At 60.0% G+C, this 26,788-nt stretch overlaps 1 protein-coding gene across 1 annotated transcript in view; it reads left to right on the top strand.

Moving 5' to 3' along the window:
* Positions 1 to 14,005: 14,005 nt before the first annotated feature.
* CELSR1 (cadherin EGF LAG seven-pass G-type receptor 1) overlaps positions 14,006 to 26,788 on the top strand; it is a 137,964-nt gene continuing 125,181 nt past the window's right edge. The window contains 2 exon segments of the mRNA XM_011284343.4: positions 14,006 to 17,538; positions 17,541 to 18,098. Of these exon segments, the coding sequence (XP_011282645.4) occupies positions 14,475 to 17,538; positions 17,541 to 18,098 (3,622 nt within the window). The 5' untranslated portion in view covers positions 14,006 to 14,474.

Raw genomic sequence — 26,788 nt, 5'->3', positions numbered from 1 at the left:
CCCTCGAGCGGGGGGAGTGACCTCCGAGTGCATTCTGGGAAGACGTGTTACAGGGCTAAGACTAGACCCACGCTTCTGGAACCCCGATGGCTGGAGCGGGGACGGAAGCGTCATTCTGAAGCCGCTCTTCCTGGGTGCTCGGGGGAAGGAGGCCGCCCTCGTGGGCTGAGGGTCACGGTTTGCGAAGGGCGGTAGGGTTCAGGCAAAACAGCACTTTGTTACTACTTCTCGTGGCTCCGTGGGTTGGCTGGGCTCAGCTGGGCGGTCAGTTCTGCTCGTGGGTCTTTCACGCAAGTGCAGCCACATGGTGGCCGGGAGTGGATTGTCCAAACAGCTTTTCTCTCACTTAGCTGGAGCCTGACGGCCTCTGGGTGGCCTCTCTCTCCACAGTGCCTCAGCCACGAGGGCCTCCCCACGTGGCCTCTCTTCACGGGGATGGTCAGCGGCCTTCCCACGATGGAAGGTCCCAAGCTTCCAGATCTTCTGAAGGCTTAGGTCTGGCCCTGGCCCAGCGCCACTTTGGCTGCGAGATCGGTGGCCGGTCCGGATCTGGCGTGGGAGGGGACCGAACGAGGGTGGGGGCACCGGGAGATGTGGCTCATTGGGGGCCATCTTTGGAGCCCGGCCACGGCGTGGTAGAGCTTGTGTTCAGGCTCAGGTCTATGTATGGGACACCCCAGCCATGTTCTTGACCACGAGGACGCTTCTCTTGAGGGGCCACGGCCACGTTTGGGGGCCCCGCTGGAGTCACAGTGAGGCCCCACACCTCTGAGAGCTGCTCCCGCAGCCGTATATCTACGTGACTCACAGGCGTGCGTACGGTGCCTGTATCAGCTATCCATTGCTGCGTAACAACCCCCCCCGAAAACTTAGGAGGGAGTCTGCAGGCTGGTTGGGCAGTTTTGTTGGCCTGGGCTGGCTGGTGCACCTGCAGTCACTGAGGGTCAGTCCGCGGCTTTGCTCTCGTGGCCGGGCTCCCAGGCTCCAGCTGGGCCAGCTTCTCCCTGCTCCTTATGCTCTGTCATCCGCCAGCGGGACGGTCGGGCTTGTTTGTACCCAAGGTGCGCAGGGCTCGGCAGGAGAGCAGAGGGGCCCGGGGCACTTAGGGGCCAGGCTCGGACGGGCACAGCAGCACTTCCACTGGATTCTACGGGCCAAAACTAGTCGTAAGGTCGTCCTCCAGATTCACCGCGGGGAGACAGCTTCCCCCTTCCAACGAGCTAAGAAGCCACATCGCAGAATGCACGACGCCCGATGTAACGAGGGGCCGAGAGGATGAATGAACCTCCAGTGACCCGTCTGCCACTGCCCCTGTGTGACGGCCCCTTCCCGGTGCCAGCAGGCCCGCGGGGGATCCCCCTTCGGCCGGACACCTTTGTGCAAACCCTCGCCCCTCCACCTCACCCTGATGACAGGACCACGCGGGATGCCCCGCCCAAACGGGGCCAGCTCAGGAGCCGGGGCCGATCGCAGCACACGGGGAAGCAGAGAAAACAGGCCAGAGAGAGATGGTGAAGGCAGGGGCACAGAGAGGCTGAGCGGCAGGAGAGAGGGACAGAAGGAGGCTCGCAAGGCACGTATTTGTGTTTTTCTTTGTGCGTGTATTCGTGTGTGTTTGGGCACAGGTGCTTAAGATGGGAAGGCTCAGGTGACCCCCACGCCTCCCCGTGTGCACGCCCCAGCCCTTTGGGTGCCCCGCCATAGAGCGGGTTCCTCCTGCTGCAGCTCTGCACCCCCTTCTCCCTGGCAGTGGGCTGCGGGCGGCTCATGAGAGCCCCTGGTCGCCGGGGAGGTGCAGGTGGGGGGACGGAAGGCAGCCTGAGGGACCTGGGTGTGCACCTCGGCCCCTCCGGTCCCTGCCGCTGATCCTCTGTGGTGCCGACCAGACAAGGACAGGCCGTCTCACCCTCACCGGGTTGGGGGGGAAGCGGGGGCTCCCAGCTGCTGCGTCTGCCACACGGCAGCCTCCCCACCTTCCCGGTGGGAAACCAGAGCTGAAACCGACCAGAGACACGAGAGCCTGGTTCACGCAGGACCTGCCGCAGGTAAGCAGCGGGTGACAGTCTCGCCATGCTGGCCATCTGCAAAGGGGCCATCTCCGAGGGGTCCTGGGCTCCGCAGTGGTCCGGGGTGGCCGGGAGCGAGGGCCTTTGGGCCGGTTCCTACCACGTGTCCCTGGGCAGGCTGCCCAGCCCCTGTGAGGCCCTTTGCACGTGGGTGATGCTCCCACGGGGGAGATCAGGCGGTATCGTTACGACGGTGGAGCTGGAGAATCTTGAGTCCTCAGCGGGAGTTGGTAAAAGCCACACCAGACACCCTTACAGCGGAAGAAACAGAGATGGAATTCCTCCCTGGGCGCGCAGCCGGAGAGCAGCGGAACTGGAACCCAGATCCAGGCTGCATCTGCCAGGCCCACTTCCCCACCTGTCACCGCCGAGCCGGCCTCCCGGAGGAGCTATGCTGCACAGTGGGCTCATGAGCGGGACGCTGGTCAAAGGAGTGACTTTCAAATGCCATAATTTCTGTCTATAAGAAAGAGAGCAGAACTCTCGTGGGACTGGAGGCCTGGGGCAGGTCACCTGCTCCCCGCTCCTAGGAAACTCCTGGCCGGGGCTTCGGGGTGACCCGCCTCTCACCTGTCCCAGCCTGGGGCCTCCTGTGTCACAGGGAGCAGAAATCCTATCTGTACCCGTGCTCTCTGGGCACCACCTCACCATGGTGGGGACTGACTAGTTTTGTAAGTCGATCTCCTCCCCACCCTCACTGCTCTCCCAACGATCCTTGACCACGTCCCTCTCCAGCTAAAAACCCCCATCGCCTATAGCATAAAGGCTAGACTTCTTAACCCAGCCCCTGCCTACCTCTGACCTCACCCCAACCCCTGTCCCCTACATCTCACCCTCAGTGATACCAAACTGCTTATGCTCTCCCCCCCCATCCCGACACACACACACACGCGCACACACACACTATTCTGTTCTTTTATGCTTTGGCACACATTTTTGCCTCCAGCTAGAATTCCATATTCCCATCTACCTGGCGAACTCCTACTCACACATCAAAACCCAGCTACCCTGGAAAGCTTTCTCAGATACCTTTCCCCCTCACTTTCTCTTTGGAGTGACCCTGTCCCCTGGTTTTATCCCCCAGTATTCTGACCAGGATGTGTTCAGTAGACTGAACTCTGCAAGGGCAGGCCAGCAGATTCCATGGGCCCCACATCCAGTACAGAGCTGGGCACAGGGAGGTCCTCTGCAGTGGTGTGTGGCCCGGATGAAATCCAGCACCCTCCCCCCGCACCCTCCCCCCCCCAGTCTTGGCCCTGGGAAACATTTCGGTGTGAGGTTTAGGGGTCACGGTGGAACCCCTCAGAGGACCAGCCTCGGGAATGCTCCTGGCCTCCGCTCTGGGACAAAGGCCTCCTTTTCTTCCCAGAAACACCGTGGTCAGGAGTGACTGCTGACGAATGGATACTTCAGGCTTCTGTGGACAGCACTGCCCGGTCCTTTGTCGTTGGCAGGCCGGGGGCGGGGCTTCCCCGCAGAAGCCCCGAGCTTAACCCCCACGTGGCAGCCAAAAAGAGTGCCCCTGTGGGGCGCCTGGGTGGCGCAGTCGGTTACGCATCCGACTTCAGCCAGGTTACGATCTCGCGGTCCGTGAGTTCGAGCCCCGCGTCAGGCTCTGGGCTGATGGCTCGGAGCCTGGAGCCTGGTTCCGATTCTGTGTCTCCCTCTCTCTCTGCCCCTCCCCCGTTCATGCTCTGTCTCTCTCTGTCCCAAAAATAAATAAAAAACGTTGAAAAAAAATTAAAAAAAAAAAAAAGTGCCCCCGTTCTGGATGCCCACGTGCTAACCTCCCAAACCTGCGAATATGTTGTTGGTGGCAACGGAGTTAAGGCTGCAGGTGGAGTTCGGGCTGCTGGTCAGCAGTTCCCTCCAGAAGGAGAGCCTCCTTGAGATGCCGCGACTGCCCTCCGTCGTCTGGGGGGGTCCAATGTAATCAGATCCTTGATTGCGGAAGGGCGGAGGCCAGAGAGCCGGTTTCAGAGCCCAGGAACGTAGGCGAGGCTGTGGCGACTGGGCGCCGCTGGCTCTGAACTTGGAGGGGCCGCGAGCCACGCGAGGTGGGCGGTCTCAAGTAGCTGGGAAAGGCAAGAAAATGGGTTCTCCCCGGGCCCCCCAGGAAGGCTGCAGAGCTGCTGACGTTTCCACTTAACCCGCAGGAGAGTATACGTGTGGCTTAAGCCGCGGAGTTTGTGGGATGCTGTTAGGCCAGCCACGGGAAATGGGATACAGCCCATTTCACAGAGGAGGGGACTGAGGCCCAGAGAAGAGAAGGGCCTTGCCCGAGCCCACAGCCGGCGACACTGCCAGGCCTCCGACTCCCTCCCTGCCTGGTGCTCCTGTCCCTGCCCAGCGTCCCCACCCCCCCCCGACAGGGACAGAGCCCCCAGCAAACACTCGCTGTGGATTCTGCACAGGGGTGAGGTCGGAAGAGGCGGCCGCACCCACTTCCCGGGGCGAGCGGGCAAGTGAGCGGATTTGGTGGACAGACAGGCACATGTGCCTCAAATCCTGCAAAGCAACCAATTAACCAACGTTGACAGAAGTTGGAACCTGCAGGAAACGAGGCCTCGGGCAACAGCCCCTCCTTGTCCTCGGGTCCCCCCCAAGCAGGCGGCGGCCAGTCGCGGACGTCACCTGGATCTGCTGTCCCTAGCTCCGTGGGCGCCCAGGGCCCACACTTGCCGAGCACGCCTCCTGCGTCCGGACCCAAGCCCGGTGCCTCTGGCCTGTTAATGGGGTCCTCCCCACCTTTTTTCCCCTTTTGATCAGGGCAGGGTCTGCTCTCCTCCAAGAGCTGCAGGACTCAGCACGCGCACCAAGTCCCAGCAGGGTGTGACTCATCACCCCTGCCCCTGGGAGGGGCCTCCCCTGCCGGCACAGCTGGTGGGGCCCCCGGGGCTCCCCTGCTGCCTGGGGGGGGGGACCCAGAGCCCGGTCCCCCCCGCCCCCGCCCCCGCCCCTCCACGACTCCAAGAGCCTCCAGGACCTCAGGCTGGCTTTTTCCCTGGAGGTCTCGGCTAACCCCTCCCTTGGCGTGGAACGATGAGGGGATGCCTTTTCTCCCTGGCAGGTCTGGGGAGCCCAGTGGGGCTGGTGGCTCCTCAGGGCTGCCACGTCTCACCTGGAAGCCACATGGGTCTTAGGCTTGTCCCCCGCACCCCCAGTTGCCAGATGGCCAGGGATTCCCGTGGAGGCCAGGTGGCACCGCCCCCAGGCCCTGGGGGAAGCCCAGAGGTGGCCAGGTTCCTTCCGACTCCGGGCCAGGCTTCTCTGCCCCCTGTCCTGCCCCAGCATCCCAGCGTGGCCCCCTCCCCTGTCCTCTGAGCGGCTGCTCTTCCCCGGTTCTCTGGGTGACCACAGTCGGGAGGCCTGCGCTGTGTTTCCAACACATCCACACGGCAGGCAGCTGGCCTCTGGTGTTGAGTGTTGGGGGGCTGGGGGGAGGGCAGGAGCGGACATTCCATCACGACAATGGCAAAAATAGCGCCCATCTTTCAGCCACTGCTCCCGGGGGCTGGTCCTTCTCGGCTGCCATGTCCCTCCCCGCAGCATGCTTTTGTCCTTCAGATAAGGACACCGGCGTCCCTCCTGGGAAGGGGACTCATGCAGAGGAGGCAGACGGACAGGATTGGCTCCCAAGCTTTGTGACCCTGGTGCAGAGAGCTTTCTCCCCCCCGCCCCCCGTTTTTTGTTGTTGTTTTTAAGAAGATGTAATTAGGATTTGGGAACTTACTTTATTTGTCCGGGTCTCCCTTGGGAATCACTAATGGAATCATTCTTGCCCAAGGTTATCTTCCCTGCACCCCAAAAATACTTTGCAAACGGAGTGAGAGAAACAAACAAGGAGGGAGGCCTCCCAGGTCACCCTCTTCCTTCCAGGAGGGACGTGCGGAGGTGGAGGCTTCCTGAGGGAGACCCGGGGGACTTTTCCATTCTGCCTCCCCACAGCCCAGGGTTCTCAGGACAAGTCTGACCCGCCAATGGGGGCCCTTCTGTAGACAAAGAGGCTTCAAGGAGGAGGACCCCGGTGAGTGCTCCCCAGGCTGAGTCAGAGGGAGACGGTGTGCAGTGGGGAGGACAGGGAGGGGCTCCCATGCTGGGCCCAGATGCTGGGGGGGACCCTGATGACTCCCAATTCCCCCATCCCCACCCCCACCTTCACTCTAGGGGCAAGTCCTACGGACTCCCCTCTGCACCCCAGCCCTCCCACCTCCACCGCCCAGCGGTCCCATCAGGAAGCCCAGACCGTGGCCTTCCAAATCTGCTTCCCATCAGCCAGAGTGACGATTTGAAAGCACAGACCCTTCTCTCCTGCACTCCACTGCCTGAGGTCTTTCTGTCAGACTCACGAGAAAAACCAAAGTCCTGGCTGTGGTCCATGTGACCCCCTGCCACTCCCTGTCCTCTACCCACAGTGGCCTCAGACACCCCCAGCACACACACTCCTGCCCCAGGCCCTTTGCACTGGCCGATCTTCCCTGCCCTGAGTGTGCCTCTCCCAGAGGTCCTGCAGGCTCCTTTGTCACCTGGCTGAAAGACCTTTCCAGATCCTTTCCCCTCCCAATAGCCCACCTGCCTGCCCCTCCCCCCTGCCACTCTGTCGCCATTGTTCTATTTTCTTCCCCTGAAGTGGAATATTTCCTTATGTTAATTGTCTGTATTCTCCCACAGGCTGACCTCTCCAGGTGAGGGCAGGGTGCTGCCTGTTTTGTTAGCCATGGCACTGAATGGACATAGAAGGAATAAATGCGTGCATGCACGCAGGAGGGAAGGAGACTACCGGGGGCAGTGAACGGAGAGCTGGCCTATCCCCGGTCTCGGGGCTGCCGGGGTGGGAGGCCCTCCTCCACAGGTCCGGGTGCTGGGAGGGGGGGCAGAAACCCAGAGGCCACTGGCTTCCCACTTCACTCGGCCCCCCTCCTGCCTGGGGCATTATTAGCGCCCCTCCCTGGACCTAGAAGGGACCGAGGAAAGTCCCCCAGGAAAGTCCCCTGAGAGCCATTGATGACGGTGTGGCTGTGGTCACAATGTCAAAATATACAAACAAAAAATAATTTCAAAAAAGACTGCGTGCGATTTTTTAGGGAGAAAGGTCTTGCCTTCTCCCCCCTCCATTTAAAAGGAAGGGAGGTTATGGGGTGCCTGGGTGGCTCAGTCGGTTAAGTGTACGATTCTTTTTTTTTTAATGTTTAATGTTTTTTTTTTTTTTTCAACTTTTTTTTTTTTTTTTTTTTACTTATTTATTTTTGGGACAGAGAGAGACAGAGCATGAACGGGGGAGGGCCAGAGAGAGAGGGAGACACAGAATCGGAAACAGGCTCCAGGCTCCGAGCCATCAGCCCAGAGCCTGACGCGGGGCTCGAACTCACGGACCGCGAGATCGTGACCTGGCTGAAGTCGGACGCTTAACCGACTGCGCCACCCAGGCGCCCCTGATGTTTAATGTTTTAATGTTTATTTATTTGGGGGGGGGGAGGAAAGAGAGGGAGGCACAGAATCCGAAGCAGGATCCAGGGTCCGAGCTGTCAGCGCAGAGCTTGACTCAGGGCTTGAACCCGTGAATCATGAGATCATGACCTGAGCTGAAGTCAGATGCTTAACCAACTGAGCCACCCAGGCACCCCGAGTGTCGACTCTTGATTTCGGCTAAGGTCATGATCTCATGGTTTGTGAGACTGAGCCCCGTGTTGGGCTTTGCACTGAGGGCGGAACTTTATTTATTTATTTATTTATTTATTTATTTATTTATTTATTTATTTATTTATTTATTTTTAATTTTTTTTTCAACGTTTATTTATTTTTGGGACAGAGAGAGACAGAGCATGAACAGGGGAGGGGCAGAGAGAGAGGGAGACACAGAATTGGAAACAGGCTCCAGGCTCCGAGCCATCAGCCCAGAGCCTGATGCGGCGCTCGAACTCACGGACCGCGAGATCGTGACCTGGCTGAAGTCGGACGCGTAACCGACTGCGCCACCCAGGCGCCCCATGAACTTTAAAAAAAATTGTTAAAAAAAAAAAAGGAAGAGAGGTTGTTCATAGTCAAGAAGTGGAAACAACCCGAATACCCATCAGGCGATGAACGGGTGACACATGTGGTCTATCCATACAATGGAATATTATGCAGCCCTAAAAAGGAACAAAGCCCTGATTCATGGTACAACATGGATGATCCTTGAAAGCATGATGCTCAGGGAAAGGAGCCAGCCACGGAAGGCTGCATATCGTAGGTTCCCATTTATAGGAAGTGCCCACAGACGCAGACAGCAGAGGAAGGAGCTACAGGGGTGGGGTGGGGGGTGGAGGTGACTGCTAATGGCACCAGCTTCTTTTCAGGGTGATGGGAACGTTCTGGAGTCCCACGGCGTGATGGTTACACAGCTTTGCGAAGGCACTCAACACCACCGAGTCACACACCTTTAAAAGGGTGAATTTTACGGTGTGTGAAATATATTTTTGAGGGGCGCCTGGGTGGCTCAGTCGGTTAAGCGGCCGACTTCGGCTCAGGTCACGATCTCGCGGTCCGTGGGTTCGAGCCCCACGTCGGGCTCTGTGCTGACAGCACAGAGCCTGGTGCCTGTTTCAGATTCTGTGTCTCCCTCTCTCTGACCTTCCCCTGTTCATGCTCTGTCTCTCCCTGTCTCAAAAATAAATAAAACGTTTAAAATATATATATATATTTTTGAAAAAGAAGGGAGATATGTGGGGGGGAGGTGGTGGTGGAAATAATCAAGTTAAGACAACGGGCTTCCCCTCACTGGCTTTGTGATGCTGGGAACAACAGTGACAGATACAAGTACGTCTGCCACCGTGGACGTCAGCCAAGTGCCCAGCCTTCAGTGTCATCCGCCTCCCCCACTCCCACCACGGACAGGGTCTCCGCTCGGCTCTGGTCCTGCCTTTTGTGGCCTTCCTCGGTCCCCAGGAGCCCCTCCACCTGCTCCCTTCCCCTGCAGGGGCTCGGATACTGGATCTGACCCTTCCTGGTCGGCCAGCCTCGGGTCATTCCCTGTGGGTTGGGGACCTAAGGTGTTTGAGTGCCAGCTCTGCCCCCTGCCATGTGCTGTGAGCCTCAGTTTATTTTTTTATTTTTATTATTATTTTTTTTAACGTTTATTTATTTTTGAGACAGAGAGAGACAGAGCATGAATGGGGGAGGGACAGAGAGAGAGGGAGACACAGAATCGGAAGCAGGCTCCAGGCTCTGAGCGGTCAGCACAGAGCCCGACGCGGGGCTCGAACTCACGGACCGCGAGATCGTGACCTGAGCTGAAGTCGGACGCTTAACCGACTGAGCCACCCAGGCGCCCCGAGCCTCAGTTTAAGAAGCATCCAACAGAGGGGGAGGGGCCCCCTTACCTTAACCTGCCGAGTCCCAGGAGCCCCGGTGTGGTGGTGTAGTCTGGAGGCCGCGTGGCCCAGCCGGCTCGGGCCAGCAGGGGTGGCGGTCTCTCAGGGCTCCACTGCCTACGTTACGTGTGCACAGGTGCCCACGAGGGCCTGTTGCCGGCTGGCGCTCTGCTCCCCGAGGGCACCTGGGGGGCCCTTGTGCAGGGAGGGAGGCGGGCACCTCCGAGACTCCGGTGGGGCAGTGACTGTGCTCGGCCACTAGAGGCCAGTGCAGCCTGAGTGGGCCCAGGTGGGCCTGCCCAGGACCCGGACCAGGGCGGGACAGGGGCCCCTTGCTGCCTTCAACCCTGGGCTCCCCAGAGATGCCGTGGTAGCTCAGGACACAAGACCTGTGGCCACAAGCCCCAGTCCAAGGGCCTGGGGGCCTGAGAGAAACCACAGCATTTCTATTTAGAAGATTCTGGTAACTTCCAACCAGGAAAACAATTTTATCTTTTGTCACGAACGATACGGGGTCATTCAGGAAAGCCCTAGTACACCAAACATTCTAGACTAGGTTCTAAACTCCCTTTGCCCCCTCACTTCTATTAACCTTCTAATTCAGTTGAGGTCCCGTCTTTGTTCCGAGTTTGGACTTTCTCGGGATTTCCCACCAGTCAAACCCCACCCAAGGCGAGGGGCCCTGGGGAGCGAAGAGGGGCTTGATGAACTCTGTTTGCAAGAGCTTGTTCCCTCTGAACTCCCCCCACCCCAAATAACAAGCCCCAGCCCAGACTTGCTTTCTGGCTTTCACCACTGGAGTGTTTCTTTTTGCCTCCTTCCCATTTAAAGCTCGGCTCAGGGATTTACTGTGTGAGGAACAGAGTCCAGAATTCATGTGGGTTCTGATTCGAGCCCCCAGCAAAAAATGTTTTAAGATGCTTTCCAGAACATGTACAATGCTAGGGATCCACAGCTCTGCCTTAAAATTTTTGTTTTTCTTTTTTTTTTCTTTTTTTATTAAAAAAAATTTTTTTTAATGTTTTATTTACTTTTGAGACAGGGAGAGACAGAGCATGAACAGGGGAGGGTCAGAGAGAGGGAGACACAGAATCTGAAGCAGGATCCAGGCTCTGAGCTGTCAGCACAGAGCCCGACGCGGGGCTTGAACTCACAGACCGCGAGATCACGACCTGAGCGATGTCGGACACTTAACCGACTGCGCCACTCAGGCGCCCCTGTTTTTCTTTTTAAAGCACTCGCTTCACGTGAAACACGTCAGGGGCGTGTGCAAAATATAAACATCAATTAGGAGTCACTGAGCCCCTGACCCCAAGAGTGGCAGCCGCTCCAGGCACATAAACCAATAGACAAGTGGCCTTTCAGTGCACGGGCAACGCTGCTAACCTCCAAGCTCCTCCCACTCTGATGTGACCCCACCCCCACCCACAGGAGGGGCCTCAGAGTCAGTGAGTGGATGCTCATCCTCAGACACGGTGGGGACCCGTGGGGAGGGACTCCCACTTGGAGCCACCCCCAGGGGGAAGGGCAGGTGGGCGGGGCTCAGCCCCTCAGGTACAGCCACCAGAGGACAGGCCAGCCCCCAGGCATATGCCTTTGCCCCCTGACCTCAGTTCCCTTTCGGTGAACACACTGAGAGTGGACTGCATCAGGGGCGAGCACAGACCCCCTGGGAAATTGCATGAAAGTTACAGCCCCTGCCTCTGCATGAGCAGGGGCATGGGCATGCGCCCCTTAGTGCACAATCTCAGCCAGGACCACTGAGGAAGTGATAAAGCAACCATGACCTGGTGCTCAGTGACGATGACAGGGCAGCAGGAAAAGTTAGCCCTAGTAGACCTGCTCCAGAGCCAGGCCTGTGCCAGCCTCTTTATGCAGTCTTTTTTTTTAAGTTTATGTATTTTTGAGAAAGAGAGAGACAGAGTGCAAGCAGGGAGGGCCAGAGAGGGAGACACAGAACGTGAAGCAGGCTCCAGGCTCTGAGCTGTCAGCACAGAACCTGATGCAGGGCTCGAACTCATGGACTGCAAGATCATGACCCGAACCGAAGTCCCATGCTTAACTGGCTGACACACCCAGGCAGCCCTGTGGTTGTTGTTTTTTGTTTTTTGTTTTTGTTTTTTTAAGTAATCTCTACCCTCCACACAGGGCTCGAACTCACAACCCTGAGATCAAGAGTCCCATGCTCCACTGACTGAGCCAGCCAGGTGCCCCTACCAGGTCTTAATAATCCTCTAATGAGGCGAGGAATCCAGACTACTCTTATTTCCAGTATCTCCTCCAGAGTTAGGCCCTGGCGAAGGTCACACAACCGCTTAGAGTCAGAACTGGACCGCGACCCCTCTGGGGCGCCAGCCCTTTCTGATTTGTGTTGTTCTGCTGACGTACCTGGAACCCCTGCGGTCACTTCGCGAGCTGCAGCCTGTTCCCCCCACCCCCCACCCCAGCTGCAGCCTGTTCCCCCACCCCCCACCCCAGCTGCAGCCTGTTTTCCGCAACCCCCCACCCCCATTTAACACTGCAGACACAGTGCCTGTGCATACAGAAAGGTGCATAAAGCCTGAGCGCAGAGTTCGATGTAGGATCATAAAGCCGCTAGCCCTGTCCAGAACTGGACGTCCCCCGCTGCCCAGCCCTCCTCCTGACCACACCCACCTCACCTCCTTGCAGTTTCTGAATCTTTCCTCTGTGCGCATTCCTAAACACGCGGTCTGGGCCTGCTTGGGAACCCACATGTGAACGGAACATTGGGGGCTCGCTCGCTCGCTTTCTCGGGACATCATGTTAGCCAGGTCTGTCCATGCGTTCCTTCCTCCCCCCACCCTGGGACCAGGAAGTGGCTCAGAGTGGCCCTGGCGGTTACCTCCCAGCCTGCAGGTGTCTTGTTTGGGGAAAGCATGCCCACACCCAAACTCATTCACTGCATTTGAATTTTCAAAAACCGGCAGGCACAGTGCAGCAGAGCCCTTTGTTTATATAAACCCCAACCCAACCTATTTAAAGTTCCTTTTGAGAAATACTCTGGGGTTCTCTCCGGCCAGTCTCTCTGCCTTCCCCTCACCCTGGCCTGGAGCTTTCCACTGCAAAGCTCTGGGCTCGGGATCCTCCTTGTCGTCCCCACTGGAAAACTCCTGCCATCTGATCCTCCCCAACCAAGAGGAAGGAGGTCCTGGACGGTCACACTTGAGGGATGATGGACTGTTCTCTTTCCTTCCCCTCCCTCCATGCACACATTTCCCGAAAGGGCTTGCCAGTGGAAACTCCCAGATTAAAAGATCCTAAAGCAAATCTACATTTAAGGCTAATAATAACCTCTTTAAGTCGTTGCTAATGGGAAGAAAATGCTCATTTTTGGCTTCAGCCTAAAGATATTGTATCCAGTAGCTTTGAGCGCTATTGGTTGAGTTCGTCATTTTCTGCTGACTCCTACCCCACCTGCGCTCAGTCTGGAAATGTGGGGGCCAGCACCTCTCTTGTCAAAAGTACCTGCTCGCAACACCTCTCACCCAGATCTTTCTACCCGACCGACCCAGGGAGCCTTTCTGGGAAGGAGAGACGCCACTGACAGGCCTAGGAGCTGGACTGGGGTCCTGGCACCCAGAGTTCTCCAGAGGGCGAGTGCGTGCCAGCCAGGGGTGGCACAATACTAAAGCCTCGCCGCAGGTGGGGGTGTGGTAGAGTCCTAACCCCCCCCCCCCCAACAAGCTGTGCTCCGCAGGAGGCGGCGGGGGTTGGGGGGAAATGTCCACCCGTTTCCCGCACAAGGCGGCGGTGCGTTGGTCAGGTCTAAAGTTCTCTGGTGTCGTCTTTTCCCCGCAGGAGGCCCCGGGCGTGGAGGCGGTGAAAGGGGTGCTGTCACACTTACAAAGCGCCCGCAGGTGGCTCCCGGATCCCCGGCCGCCACGCTGCGGGAGGAGCCAGAAGGCCCCCCGACCGGACCGCGCGACCGCGAACGCTCGGACCGGGCGCCTCCGCCGTCCCCACGCCAAATCCCAAATGTCAACCCGGGTCATTTTCCTTTTCGTTTACAAGTTGCGCTTTAAACCCAGTGGGACCCGAATTCGCTTAGTTGCCTATCGCGTTTCCAAGCCCAGGGAAGTTCTGTGGCAGTAAAAGCACCTTAGCCTCCGGCATGTTGCTGTAAACGTGTAACCGCACTCCAGCGCTACCCGCGGTCCGCAACCCGGGGCGGGCAATCCGGTCCCCTCCCGGGTCCCACCTGCGCGGCGGAATCCGCCGACCAATTCTGCCGGCGTAGGCTGGGGGGGGGGGGGGGCGGCTCCGGGCCGCGCCCAGCCAGGGACCAGCAGAGCCACCGCCCCACTGGTAGCGGCCGCCCGGGGGCCCCCTGCCCCGCCTTTCCCGGCCGGGCTCCCTCGGCCCCGCCCCCCCCACCCCTCCCGGGGAGGCCGGGTGGGAGGCCGCAGGGGGAGTGGGCCCGGCCTCCAGCCCCCGCCCCGGCTGCGCCCCCGCGTCTCCATAGCGATCCTCCCGGCGCGCACCTCCGGGCCGGCTCCCCCCCGGGGCCGAACAATACGCGGCGGGGCCGGGGGCGGGGCCCGGCGGGGCCGGGGGCGGGGAGAGCGCGGGCAGAGGGGGCGCGGGCCGAGCGCACCGCCCAGGCAGCAGCCGGCCGCCGGGGTCTGAGCGGCGCGGAGCGGCCCAGCCCGCTCCCGGAGCGCTGCCCCCGCCCTGCCCGGGCCCGCCCCGCTTCCCACGCCGCCCGGCCGAGCCCGCGCGGGAGCCACCTGGAGCCGCCCGGAGCCGCCGCCACCGCAGGTTGATGCGCGGCGCCCTCCCGGGACGCGCAGAGGAGCCATCTTGAAACCAACTTCGCAAACTTTCGCAAAGTGCTCTCGAGGTGGAAGCTGCGGGGGAGACCGGGAGCGCGGCCCCCGGTGTCCCCGCCGGGGCCCCCGGGGAGGCAGGGCGCGGGCCGCCCCGAGGGCCCGGCGCCGGGCGCGCAGGAGCCCTCCCCCGGCCGCGCCGGGTGCATGCGGAGCCGCGCCGGGTGCATGGATTGTGCTCGGGCGCCCGGCTCGGGCTCGGGCTCCGGGCCATGGCGCCGCCGCCGCAGCCGGCCGTGCTGCCCGCGCTGCTGCTCCTGGCTGCGGCCGCCGCCCTGCCCGCGCTGGGGCTGCGAGCTGCCGCCTGGGAGCTGCGCGTGCCCGGCGGCGCCCGCGCCTTCGCCCTCGGGCCCGGCTGGACCTACGCGCTGGACGCTGCGCGCACGCCCCGGGCGCTGCGGGAGCTGCTGGACGTGAGCCGAGACGGGCGACTGGCGGGGAGGCGGCGCGGGCCGGGCGCGGGGCCCCGGGGCTGCGTGCGCCTGGGGGGGCGCCCGCTGCCGCTGCTCGTCCGCCTGACCGCCCGCGGCGCCCCGACGGCACTGAGCCTTCGCCTGAGGGTGCGCGCGCACGGCCCGGGTTGCGCCGCCCGGCCCCGCAGCCGACGGGCCCCCAGCGCTGAGCTGCGGGCGCGGGCTGTGCTCACCGTGCCGGGGCCCGGCGCGGCGCTCTGCTTCCCGGCCTCGGGCGGCGGCGGCGGCGGCGGCGGTGGCGGGGCCACGCTGCACTCGGCACTCGCTGCCCTGACCACGTTCCCCGCCTGCAGCTGCCCGCCGCGCCCCGGCCCCCGCTGCCCACGCCACCCCGTCTGCCTGCCGCCCGGAGGCTCGACCCGCCTGCGCCTGCTGTGCGCCCTGCGGCGCGCGGCCGGCGCCATCCAGGTGGAGCTGGCGCTGGAGGCGGCCGCGGGGACGCCCTCCCCGTCGCTGTCGCCGTCGCCGTCGCCGCCGAGCCGGCCCCAGGCTGGGGCCGGGGGCCCGCGGCGGGCTCGGCGGGGCGCTGGCGGCAGCACGACCCCGCAGTTCCCGCTGCCTAGCTACCAGGTATCGGTGCCCGAGAACGAGCCAGCGGGCACCGGGGTCATCGAGCTGCGCGCGCACGACCCGGACGAGGGCGAGGCGGGGCGCCTGAGCTACCAGATGGAGGCGCTGTTCGATGAGCGCTCCAACGGCTACTTTCTCATCGACCCCGCCACGGGCGCGGTGAGCACGGCCCGCGCACTGGACCGCGAGACCAAGGACACGCACGTGCTCAAGGTGAGCGCGGTGGACCACGGCTCACCGCGGCGCTCGGCTGCCACCTATCTCACCGTCACGGTCAGCGACACCAACGACCACAGCCCCGTCTTCGAGCAGTCCGAGTACCGTGAGCGCGTGCGTGAGAATCTGGAGGTGGGCTACGAGGTGCTGACCATCCGCGCCACCGACGGCGACGCGCCCTCCAACGCCAACATGCGCTACCGCCTGCTGGAGGGTGCGGGAGGCGTGTTTGAGATCGACCCGCGCTCCGGCGTGGTGCGCACACGCGCGGCGGTGGACCGGGAGGAGGCGGCCGCCTACCAGCTGCTGGTGGAGGCCAACGACCAGGGCCGCAACCCGGGCCCGCTCAGCGCCACAGCCACCGTGCACATCGTGGTGGAGGATGAGAATGACAACTACCCCCAGTTCAGCGAGAAGCGCTACGTGGTCCAGGTGCCCGAGGACGTGGCCGTCAACACGCCCGTGCTGCGCGTGCAGGCCAGCGATCGGGACCAGGGGCAGAACGCGGCCATCCACTACAGCATCGTCAGCGGCAACCTGAAGGGGCAGTTCTACCTGCATTCGCTGAGCGGCAGCCTGGATGTGATCAACCCGCTGGACTTTGAGGCCATCAGGGAGTACACGCTTCGCATCAAGGCCCAGGATGGGGGCCGGCCTCCGCTCATCAACTCCTCGGGGCTGGTCTTGGTGCAGGTGCTGGACGTGAACGACAACGCCCCCATCTTTGTGAGCAGCCCCTTCCAGGCAGCCGTGCTGGAGAACGTGCCCCTGGGCCACTCGGTGCTGCACATCCAGGCCGTGGACGCGGACGCGGGGGAGAACGCGCGTCTGCGCTACCGCCTGGTGGACACGGCTTCCGCCTCCGCGGGCGGCGGTGCTGGGCCTGGGCCCCAAGACCCCGCGGTGCCCGCGGACTTCCCTTTCCAGATCCACAACAGCTCTGGCTGGATCACGGTGTGCGCGGAGCTGGACCGCGAGGAGGTGGAACACTACCGCTTCGGGGTGGAGGCGGTGGACCACGGCTCCCCGCCCATGAGCTCCTCCGCCAGCGTGTCCATCACGGTGCTAGACGTCAACGACAACGACCCGATGTTCACGCAGCCGGTGTACGAGCTGCGTCTGAACGAGGACGCGGCCGTGGGGAGCAGCGTGCTGACCCTGCGGGCCCGCGACCGGGACGCCAACAGCGTGATCACCTACCAGCTCACGGGCGGCAACACTCGGAACCGCTTCGCGCTCAGCAGCCAGAGCGGCGGCGGCCTCATCACCCTGGCGCTGCCGCTGGACTACAAACAGGAGCGGCAGTACGTGCTGGCGGTGGCCGCGTCCGACGGCACGCGCTCGCACACCGCGCAGGTCTTCATCAACGTCACCGACGCCAACACGCACCGGCCGGTCTTCCAGAGCTCACACTACACGGTGAGCGTCAGCGAGGACCGGCCGGTGGGCACCTCCGTTGCCGTCATCGGTGCCACCGATGAGGACACGGGCGAGAATGCGCGCATCACCTACGTGCTGGAGGACCCGGTTCCGCAGTTCCGCATCGACCCGGACACGGGCACCGTCTACACCATGACCGAGCTGGACTACGAGGACCAGGCCGCCTACACGCTGGCCATCACCGCTCGGGACAACGGCATCCCCCAAAAGTCCGACACCACCTCCCTGGAGATCCTCATCCTCGACGCCAACGACAACGCACCCCGCTTCCTGCGGGATTTCTACCAGGGTTCCGTCTTTGAGGACGTGCCGCCGTCCACCAGCGTCCTCCAGGTGTCTGCCACGGATCGGGACTCGGGCCCCAACGGCCGCCTGCTGTACACCTTCCAGGGTGGGGACGATGGTGACGGCGACTTCTACATCGAGCCCACGTCCGGCGTGATCCGAACCCAGCGCCGGCTGGACCGGGAGAACGTGGCCGTGTACAACCTTCGGGCCCTGGCTGTGGACCGGGGGAGCCCAGCCCCGCTTAGCGCCTCGGTGGAAGTCCAGGTGAGCGTCTTGGACATTAACGACAACCCCCGGTGTTCGAGAGGGACGAGCTGGAGCTGTTCGTGGAGGAGAACAGCCCGGTGGGCTCTGTGGTGGCAAGGATCCGTGCCAACGACCCCGACGAAGGCCCCAACGCCCAGATCATGTATCAGATCGTGGAGGGCAACGTGCCCGAGGTCTTCCAGCTGGACCTGCTGAGCGGGGACCTGCGTGCTCTGGTCGAGCTGGACTTCGAGGTCCGGCGGGAGTACGTGCTGGTGGTGCAGGCCACGTCCGCCCCGCTCGTGAGCCGGGCCACCGTGCACATCCGCCTCCTGGACCAGAACGACAACCCGCCGGTGCTGCCCGACTTCCACATCCTCTTCAACAACTACGTCACCAATAAGTCCAACAGCTTCCCCACCGGCGTGATCGGCCGCATCCCGGCCCACGACCCCGACCTCTCCGACAGCCTCAACTACACCTTCCTGCAGGGCAATGAGCTTCGGCTGCTGCTGTTGGACCCTGCCACCGGCGAGTTGCAGCTGAGCCGGGACCTGGACAACAACCGGCCGCTGGAGGCGCTCATGGAGGTGTCTGTTTCCGGTGAGTGGCCGGCAGGGCTCCCGCCAGGGCGCCTGGAGGGCCGCGAGCCGCGGGGACCTGCCAGGGGCCCGCCCGGCATGCCGGGGCGCATTTGGGCAGGGCCCGGGCAGCTCTTTGGGGATTTGTGGCCTCCGGTTGGAAGGTTGGTGCCTCGGGCTGGGGGCGTGCTCCCCACTTAGGCCAAGGGAGTGGGAGGGGTACCCACGCCGCTTCCCACAGCATTTTTGCTGGGAGCAGGCCTGGGCTGCTTCAAGTTCAAGACCAGGGCTTTTTGGCCCTTTGCTCAGCGGGCTGTGGCTCCTGATTGTGCTATTAAAACCTGGTCTCCAGGGTTAACTGAGTGGTTGTCTGGTGTGCTTGGAGATGCTCGGCAGTCAGCCATCCCTCCCCCTGTCTGGGAAGATCAAAGGTCACTGCCCGCCCCGTGCGCTGGATGGAAATTGCTGGATGGTTCCCTGAGTCACCCTGTAATATGGCTGGAGTTCGCTCCCTTGGTGTCTCTTTTCTGTCTCCTCCAGATAATAACAATCCGGCTCATGTGTGCTTGTCTGTCTGGGAGCTCTTTGAAAAACGTAGCCTCGTTTGATCTTGGCTTCTGCTCCTGGACGCGGACTTGTAATTTGGGTGTTACTTAGAGGCCTGCCCGCTTCGGCGGCGGAGCCGGTGTGGGAACCCAGCTGGCCCTCTCTGGGGCTGGAGGCGCGCCGAAGACTTAGACGGTCTCGGCTCAGCCGGGCACGTGCTTGGTTGGCGGCAGAGATGTAGTCCTCTGCGCTGCTGACCCCCGTGCGCCAGGCAGGACCCGCAGGGCCAGGGAGAGGGGGACAGATAGAGGGTGTGGGAACCGGGGGACACGGCGGCTTCTCAAAGGGACCTACGCCTAGAGACGTGGTCGGCTGGTGCGGCCAGGTGACCTTAGGGATGAGACCAAACTGTCACCAGGAAAGGCTTGGATCCGTGGGTCGTTTGAAGTCAACGTTTCGGTTGACTTATTTCAACAATAAATCATTACGATCCAGGATCGCTGTGGGAGCCCTGCCAGCACTAAAAAGTTAGTTTTCCGATTTGTTTTGTCTTCACAGTTGGCCATCGGGGTTGGGTGGCAAACGGTTGTTTCCAGTTTCTGTGGTTTGCTTATAAGGTCTGGAGCCGACAGATCCAGTTGGGAAAGGCGGTGAATTTTGGCCGTATAGCCCATCCGCAAGTGGCTATTTCACGTCCTGTGAAGTTGTGAATTACAGGCAGAGAATACGAATCTGGGCAGAGAGCGAGGAATAAATAGGCCCTCAGGGAAAACTGTTAACCAGGGTGATGGATATTCCAAGTAATGGCCAATTAAAAAAAAAAAAGGGCTCTTTTCCTGAATGCCCCTTCGCTCGGTTTTGTTTTTTCTTATACAACTTTACCTGCGGGATAGAGCAGAGTGGAGAGAGCCTGAATGAAAGCGAGTTGGCAACATCCTAGGGTTTCGATTTCACAGGGGACACACGGGGCTTTGGTGGGAGCGGTGTGTGTGGAAGGGTGGATGTTTTGTGTGTCTGAAGCATCAGGAATGTGCCCCCTCCCCCCCAGCGCGTCAGCCGGATAACAGGGCTTGGGATGGATTTCACTCACAAGAGGGTAGTTACTGAGCGCTGGCTTGCCCGCCTGGAGGGCCTCTAGTGGGGACCACAGTCGAAGGTGGGTTGGGGATCTGTGCTCCGCAGTGACCGTCTCAGGGACCCAGTGCTGGGCTCTGATCCTGTGGCGACATAACGCTGTGCCACTCGGGCCCTGGGCCTCAAGTCTTGATTCCCCCCTCCTGGAAACCAGTGTTTACCTTTAACTGGGTTCTGATCGGACATCGAACAGTTTTATGAACTCTCGCACTTAGACGGACACTTACTCCTCTGGTATCTGGGAGGTGAGCCGTGTTCTGCCTCTTGCCTCAGAGGAAATTCTCGAAGAATTACTTGCGAAACCGAATATTCCCGCGCCTGATCCCCGGCTCCGGTTCGGGATGGTTTCAATACAGATCACCTCGGGATGATCTACCACCTCAGGCCGTTTGACGGCTCTTTTAAAGCTCCCCGGGGAAGCCGATGACTGGAAACTGGAAAGTCTGTAATTCCAAAGCAGCACAGCTTTGTGTAGAAACAGCACGGCACCGAAAAGATCAGTCCTTCCGACTGAGCCGAGGTGGATTCTTAGGTTTTGTGAAGGAACAATGGGGAAAGCTGTTGTTTCGGACTGACGCGCCATTTTCACTGAAGTGTTACTGGCTTTCCTGGATTTACAGCCATGCCCTAAAGCCTCTGATGCATTATGGCTGCCCTGGAGGGGCTGGACGGAACAGGCAGGCAGTAGGGTTTTGTGGGAGCCAGGCCAGGAAGGGCTGGGGGCCTCCAGCAGAGGGGCCTGCCGGGGAAGGTGCACCTGGGGGCGGTGCCCGAGCTGGGCGAGACAGAGAGAGACAGAGCATGAACAGGGGAGGGGCAGAGAGAGAGGGAGACACAGAATCCGAAACAGGCTCCAGGCTCCGAGCTGTCGGCACAGAGCCCGACGCGGGGCTCGAACTCACGGACCGCGAGATCGTGACCTGAGCCGAAGTCGGCCGCTCAACCGACTGAGCCGCCCAGGCGCCCCCGGAAAATGTTTTTGACTTCTGAAAGGGTCACGTACAAGTACCTGCCGTTCTTGGATGATATCCAGCGGTACAAAATGTTCGTTGTCTATGCGACGGTTTTTGAACGAGGTTTAAAATTCTGTGATTGGGACCTTACTCTGGACGTTTTAGAAAGGCGGCGTTTGCATTGTTTGAAGCTTTATGACTGATAACCCGATGGGATCCTTCAAGCAGCAAATGCTTGCTTCCCCCCCCCCCAATGTTTGTTTATTTTTGATGGGGGGGGCAGGGTCAGAGAGAGAGGGGGACAGAGGATCCAAAGCGGGGTTTGTGCTGACAGCAGGGAGCCCAACGCGGGGCTCAAACTCACAAACCATGAGATTGTGACCCGAGCCGACGTCAGACGCTCAACCGGCTGAGCCCCCCGGGCGCTACCAAATACTTTTCTTTAATCGTTCCAGATGTCAGTCTCGGAGGAACGTGCACATTTTTAATCCGCCTTGGACACGCGTGTGCCTGCGGGGTTAGGGCCTTAAGCCGTGCCTTATGGAACACGGCACTTGGTGGGAAGTGACCCTGCATTTGTGGGCATTGCGGACCTGTGGGTGTGGGAAAGGTAGCCTGTGTGGGCTAAGAATGACTGGTGGACAGATCACTCAGGGGAGCCAGAAAAGAGTGAAACTTGGTGAAATAAGATTGAGCAACCTTTCTGTTGTTTACCTTGGTGGGGAGTATATGGCATGAAGTCGTCTAGGCCTGATAAAGTTTTAAAAGGTATTTTGCCTGGTTAAATACAGGATATCGCAGGGACTTTTAAATAGGCGATTGCAAACAAGGAAATAGAGAGATGGCCCCGTACCAGGCAGCGTCTGGGTGTTTGGTCTTTTGTTTTTCTCCCAGACTTCACAGTGAGAAAAGGATGGGCCAGCTCAAGCCGTTTGAGCTGTTGCACTGGATTCTCCAGTGGCAGAGACTGTTCCGGAAAAGTTAGGTGCTGCTCAAAGCTGGTTAGTATCCAAGGGCTTCGGTAACTCTGGGGGTAGTCACTTGCTAACATACTTTTAGAAACACTGGCTCACCGGGGTGCCTGGGTGGCTCAGTCGGTTAGGCAAACCGACTTCGGCTCAGGTCATGATCTCACAGTCCGTGAGTTCGAGCCCCCGCGTCGGGCTCTGTGCTGACGGCTCGGAGCCTGGAGCCTGCTGCGGATTCTGTGTCTCCCCCTCTCTGCCCCTCCCCTGCTCACGCTCTGTCTCTCTGTCTCTCAATAATAAATAAACATTAAAAAAAAAAAGAAAAAGAAAAAGAAACACTGGCTCAGAAACAAAGGAGTGTTTATTCTTTTTTTTTTTTTTAGGTTTATTTATTTTGAGATGGAGAACTAGTGGGGGAGGGGCAGAGGAGAGACAGAATCCCAAGCAGGCTTACCCACTGTCAGCGCACAGCCGGACACAGGGCTCGATCTCACCAACTGTGAGATCATGACCTGAGCCGAAATCCAGGGACGCTTAACCAACTGAGCGACCCAGGCGGCCCTGGGAGAGTTGTTTCTTTTATCGAGCACCTAATGTGTGCCAGGCCCTGGAGAGCCAGTGTGGCTCCTGTGGCCTAGGGATGATCAGATTAACACAGACAAACACGGAACGGAGTTCAAGAGGAGGGAGGTGCAGGAGAGGGTGGGGGTGGGGACTCCCGCTCCCATCATGAGCTGAAGCGCCTTCCTGGCAGGGGAGTGGGTGTGGCAGAGCCCCTGACCTGTGGGGGGTTTTGGTGGCTGTTAGGGGAGATTTGGGAGAGAGCCGGCTGGGGGCCGAGGGACAGCGAGACTCCGAGAGTGGGTCACCCGTGGTTGTTGGGGAGTCTGAGGGCAGAGTGCGCGTGAGCGGGGGAGGGGGGGGCGTGCAGAGGGAGAGGGAGACAGAGGATCCCAAGCAGGTTGCCCTGCGGAGCCTGATGCTGGGCTCGAGCCCATGAACCATGAGATCGTGACCTGGGCCGAAATCAAGAGCTGGGCGATTAACAGACTGAGCCACCCAGGAGCCCGAGGGAAACTATTTTTTTTTTTTTTTTTAGAGAATTTTTTTTTTCAACGTTTTTTTATTTATTTTTGGGACAGAGAGAGACAGAGCATGAACGGGGGAGGGGCAGAGAGAGAGGGAGACACAGAATCGGAAATAGGCTCCAGGCTCTGAGCCATCAGCCCAGAGCCCGACGCGGGGCTCGAACTCACGGACCGCGAGATCGTGACCTGGCTGAAGTCGGACGCTTAACCGACTGCGCCACTCAGGCGCCCCGAGAAACTATTTTTTTAACGTGGGAAAGATCACAGGCAGGTGAGCCCTTTGGAAGGTGGGGGGGGGGGGATGGTGGCACAGAGATCACGTGTGGACATAGACCGGCTCTGGTGGTTTGTTGGTGACGCCCGAGCTCCGTCCAGGACGTGGTGCCCGTCGGAAAGTCCACCTGGGGCCCGGCTGACGCGCCCGTTGTGACACCCGAGAGCAGAAACCTGTTAAGGAGGCGGGTAGTGGGCGCTGGGCGCCTGGGCCGAGCAGCAGGTTGCACCTGGGCCGTGTCGTGTGGCTCGGGGCCACGGGCCTCCACCCTGCCAGCACTCGGATGCCAACACCAGTAGATTTTATCGTGTGGGCAGAGCGTGTGGAAAATATTCCTGAGTTTGGCATGGTTCTCCTCAGCTCACCGCCTGGGGGGCAGTTGTTTTCTGGTGTTTTCAGGTCCTGTGACCTGAACACGTAGGGTCACACGAAAGCCATAGGATTAGATCCCTGGCTGCTGAAGGGGTGTGGTAAGTGACCGCCGGCCTTCTGGATGTTTGCTTCGGGAGGGTGACTGGGGTGGCCTGGGGAAGCGTGGAAGGGTTGGGGGTCCCGGGTTGTAAGGGTCAGAGTCTGAGGGGGATGACGGGGACCCCTTCTGCTTTCCCCCCGTGAGCCTGGGGCCCCGTACACAGCAGGTGCTCTGCAGTATCCGTGGGTCATTCGTGGAACGACCCAGAGGGGCGTGGGGGGAGGGTCTGCCTGCAGAGACCGCACAGCGGCTCCTCTGCCCTCCCGTGGGGGACGGGGGAGGGGGGCTGGCGCAGAGGCAGGATGTCCCCCACCCCCCACTTTGGGTCCCTCCCGTGCCTTGCTGGGGGCTTGGCCCGAGGTCGAGGGTGTACTCCAGAGCCGCATTCTCACGCTTTTGCTTCAGGTAAGAACTTGTGGATACCTGGTAATCGGTTCCCCTTTTTGGGTGTGAACATTCCAAAGCTGGGAAAAGCCTATCACCAGCCCTTTATTGTTTTGTCACTCCCGTGAGCGTCTCCTGACGTCCTGGAGAGGGGCCATGATTCTTTCGTAAACACACACGCAGGCACGTACACATATACACACTGTGCGCGCACACAGACATACATAAACGCACATGTGTGTGCACGTGCATATACGAATGCATGCGTACATATATGTGACTACGCAGACGCCCGTGCAAACCCGTACACACAATGTATGTATATGTACATGTACATGCACGCACGTGTGAACACTGACACCCATGCACACGTGCATGCACACACAGACGCACACACATGCAATGTACATATACACGCACGTGCACATGCACGTGGACACACACCCATGCACACGTGCATGCATACAGATGCACATACATGCAATGTATGTACACATGTACATGCATGTGGACACAGACACCCATGCACACATACACGCACATGTACACATGTGCACACATACACAGAAACACACACATGCACACATATGCATGCATGCACATGCACGCACATGTGGACACTGACCCATGCACACATGCATGCACACAGACGCACATACACGCAGTGTGCGTATACACTCACGTGTACATGCATGTGGACACAGACACCCATGCACACATACACACACATGTACACATGTGCACACATACACAGAAACATATACATGCACACATATGCACGCATGCACATGCACACACGTGTGGACACACGCCCATGCACACAGACATATACACGCAACGTGTGCGTTTATGTGTGTGTACATGCATGTGGACACAGACACCCATGCACACCCATGCATATGCAGACGCATCCTTGCACACACTCATGCATGTACACGGACACACATGTGGACACGCAGACATCCGTGCATACATTCATGCACATGCAAACACACGGACGCACATACAGACATGTACATACACGCATAGACACAGGTGCTCACAGACACATATGTGTGCAGATACACAAATACACTCATAGAGACACACACACAACTTAACCAACTACTCTGAAGGCAGATGGTGAAGCATAAGCTTTCTTGCGGCCACCCCGACCCACCATTTCAACCTCTGCGGGGGCCGTAGGGTCACGTTGGCTGGCTTGGCCGTCCCTCAGGGCCGGGGACCCTGCCGGCTTGAGAGTGTGCCACGGACCACGGGCCTCCCGTGAGAGGGGCCACGTTGGCCTTGGGCTCAGAGGGGCAGCCACCAGATGCGAAGCTGTCCACTGTGCAGACAGCGGCTGTGGGGGTGGACCCCGGGGCTACTTCTGCACGAGCCTTTCGGCCGTGTGCCGTCGGTGAAGGTGAACGGGGTGAGCTCTGAGCCCGAGCGCTTTCTCCGTTCATCTCATGGGGTGGGCTTCAGGCCGGAAATGGGTCAGCGGGGACGCACCACCCGCTTCATCATCGTGTGCGAGTGTTAGCGATGAGACAAGCTGCATCTTCCAGGCCGACCCCCCCCCCCACCCGCGTCAGATCTTCAGGCCTGGTTCATAGCAGCCGTGGAGGTGACAGGGCCGGTTTGCTGTCTTGGGGTGTTTGGAGTGGTCCCGGCCCCCCAAGGTGGCCCTGGGGAGAGGGGCCTCCTGGCCTTGAGGGGCCCCGTGGCTTTCCCAGATCCCACCCCCCCTTCCCCCTCCCCCGTAGACACTCCCAGCCTGAACGTGGAGCCCGTGGTGGCTGGCTCTGTGCCTCACTTCCCCCCCCCCACCCCCCGGCACAGGCCAGCAGACAGCACCTGCAGGGTGTGGGGAGGGCGCACTGGGGATGCCTGTGCTATCCGGACGTGGCAGGAGCGGCTGGCCTTTTCCCCCCGTTCCCTTTCCTGTGGTCAAGCAGCTGCGAGGGCCGCCTTCTGCACTGGCTGGTGGATCGTGTCTGGTTCCATGGGAGCAGTCTGGGGGGGATCGGGCCACACTGCAGGATGAGGAAGAAGGGGTCCTTGGAGCTGTCCCTGCAGAGCCGTGCCATTGGAACTGGAGTGCAGGACCGATGTGTATCGGGCGGGGGGGTGGGGGGGACCCGAACCAGTGCAGGGGTCAGAGTCAGAGGCAGTGTGCAGGGGAGCACCAGCGGGAGCTCGCCCCAAACTGGCTGACATGCCCTTGGGGGCTTTTTAGCTTCGAGAGCTCAGATCCTGCTGGCCAGGGGCTGGCCTGCCTTCCTCCCTTCCCTTCCCTCCCTCCCTCCCTCCCTCCCTCTCTCTATCCACCAATCAAGATTTTTCCTTCTTTTTCAATATCTTTTTTTTTAAGTTTATTTGTTTTTGAGACAGTGAGAGCAAGCAGGGCAGGGGCAGAGAGAAAGAGAGAGAGAGAAAATCCACACTGTCAGCAATGGAGCCTGATGCGGGGCTCGAACCCATGAACGGTGAGATCATGAGCGGAGTCGAAATCAAGAGTTGGACGCCCAACCAACTTCTTTCAATATTTTGTGTTTAATTCCACCTCTGTATTTTTATTTTATTTTATTTTTTTTAGGATTTAAGAAAGATGTAATCTAAATGATACTTGGGTAAGGTAAACTTACAGCAGCTAGTTCAAACAAAGTCATATGCTGTGTTAGCATTCGTAGATAAGAACTCTCTTGCAAGGCAATAAAGTTTTATCAGCGAGCTGAGCGGTGAAGGACCGTTTTCGTAGAGTGAAGGCGTTCAGCGACCCCGCTTTGGAGACTGCCGCACACGGCCGCGGTGTGGCCACAGCTGTCCTTTGCTGCGCTGGGACGCGTCTCTGGCGTTGGAAAGAGCGTGAGGTTTCCCTGGCGGTGCAGCTGGGTGGTACCTGAAGTGC

This window comes from Felis catus, chromosome B4 (genome assembly GCF_018350175.1).
Source record: "Felis catus isolate Fca126 chromosome B4, F.catus_Fca126_mat1.0, whole genome shotgun sequence".
Classification (NCBI taxonomy): Eukaryota; Metazoa; Chordata; class Mammalia; order Carnivora; family Felidae; genus Felis; species Felis catus.
Note: the sequence above shows the minus strand (reverse complement) of the source record. Positions and strands in the feature narration are given on the sequence as shown.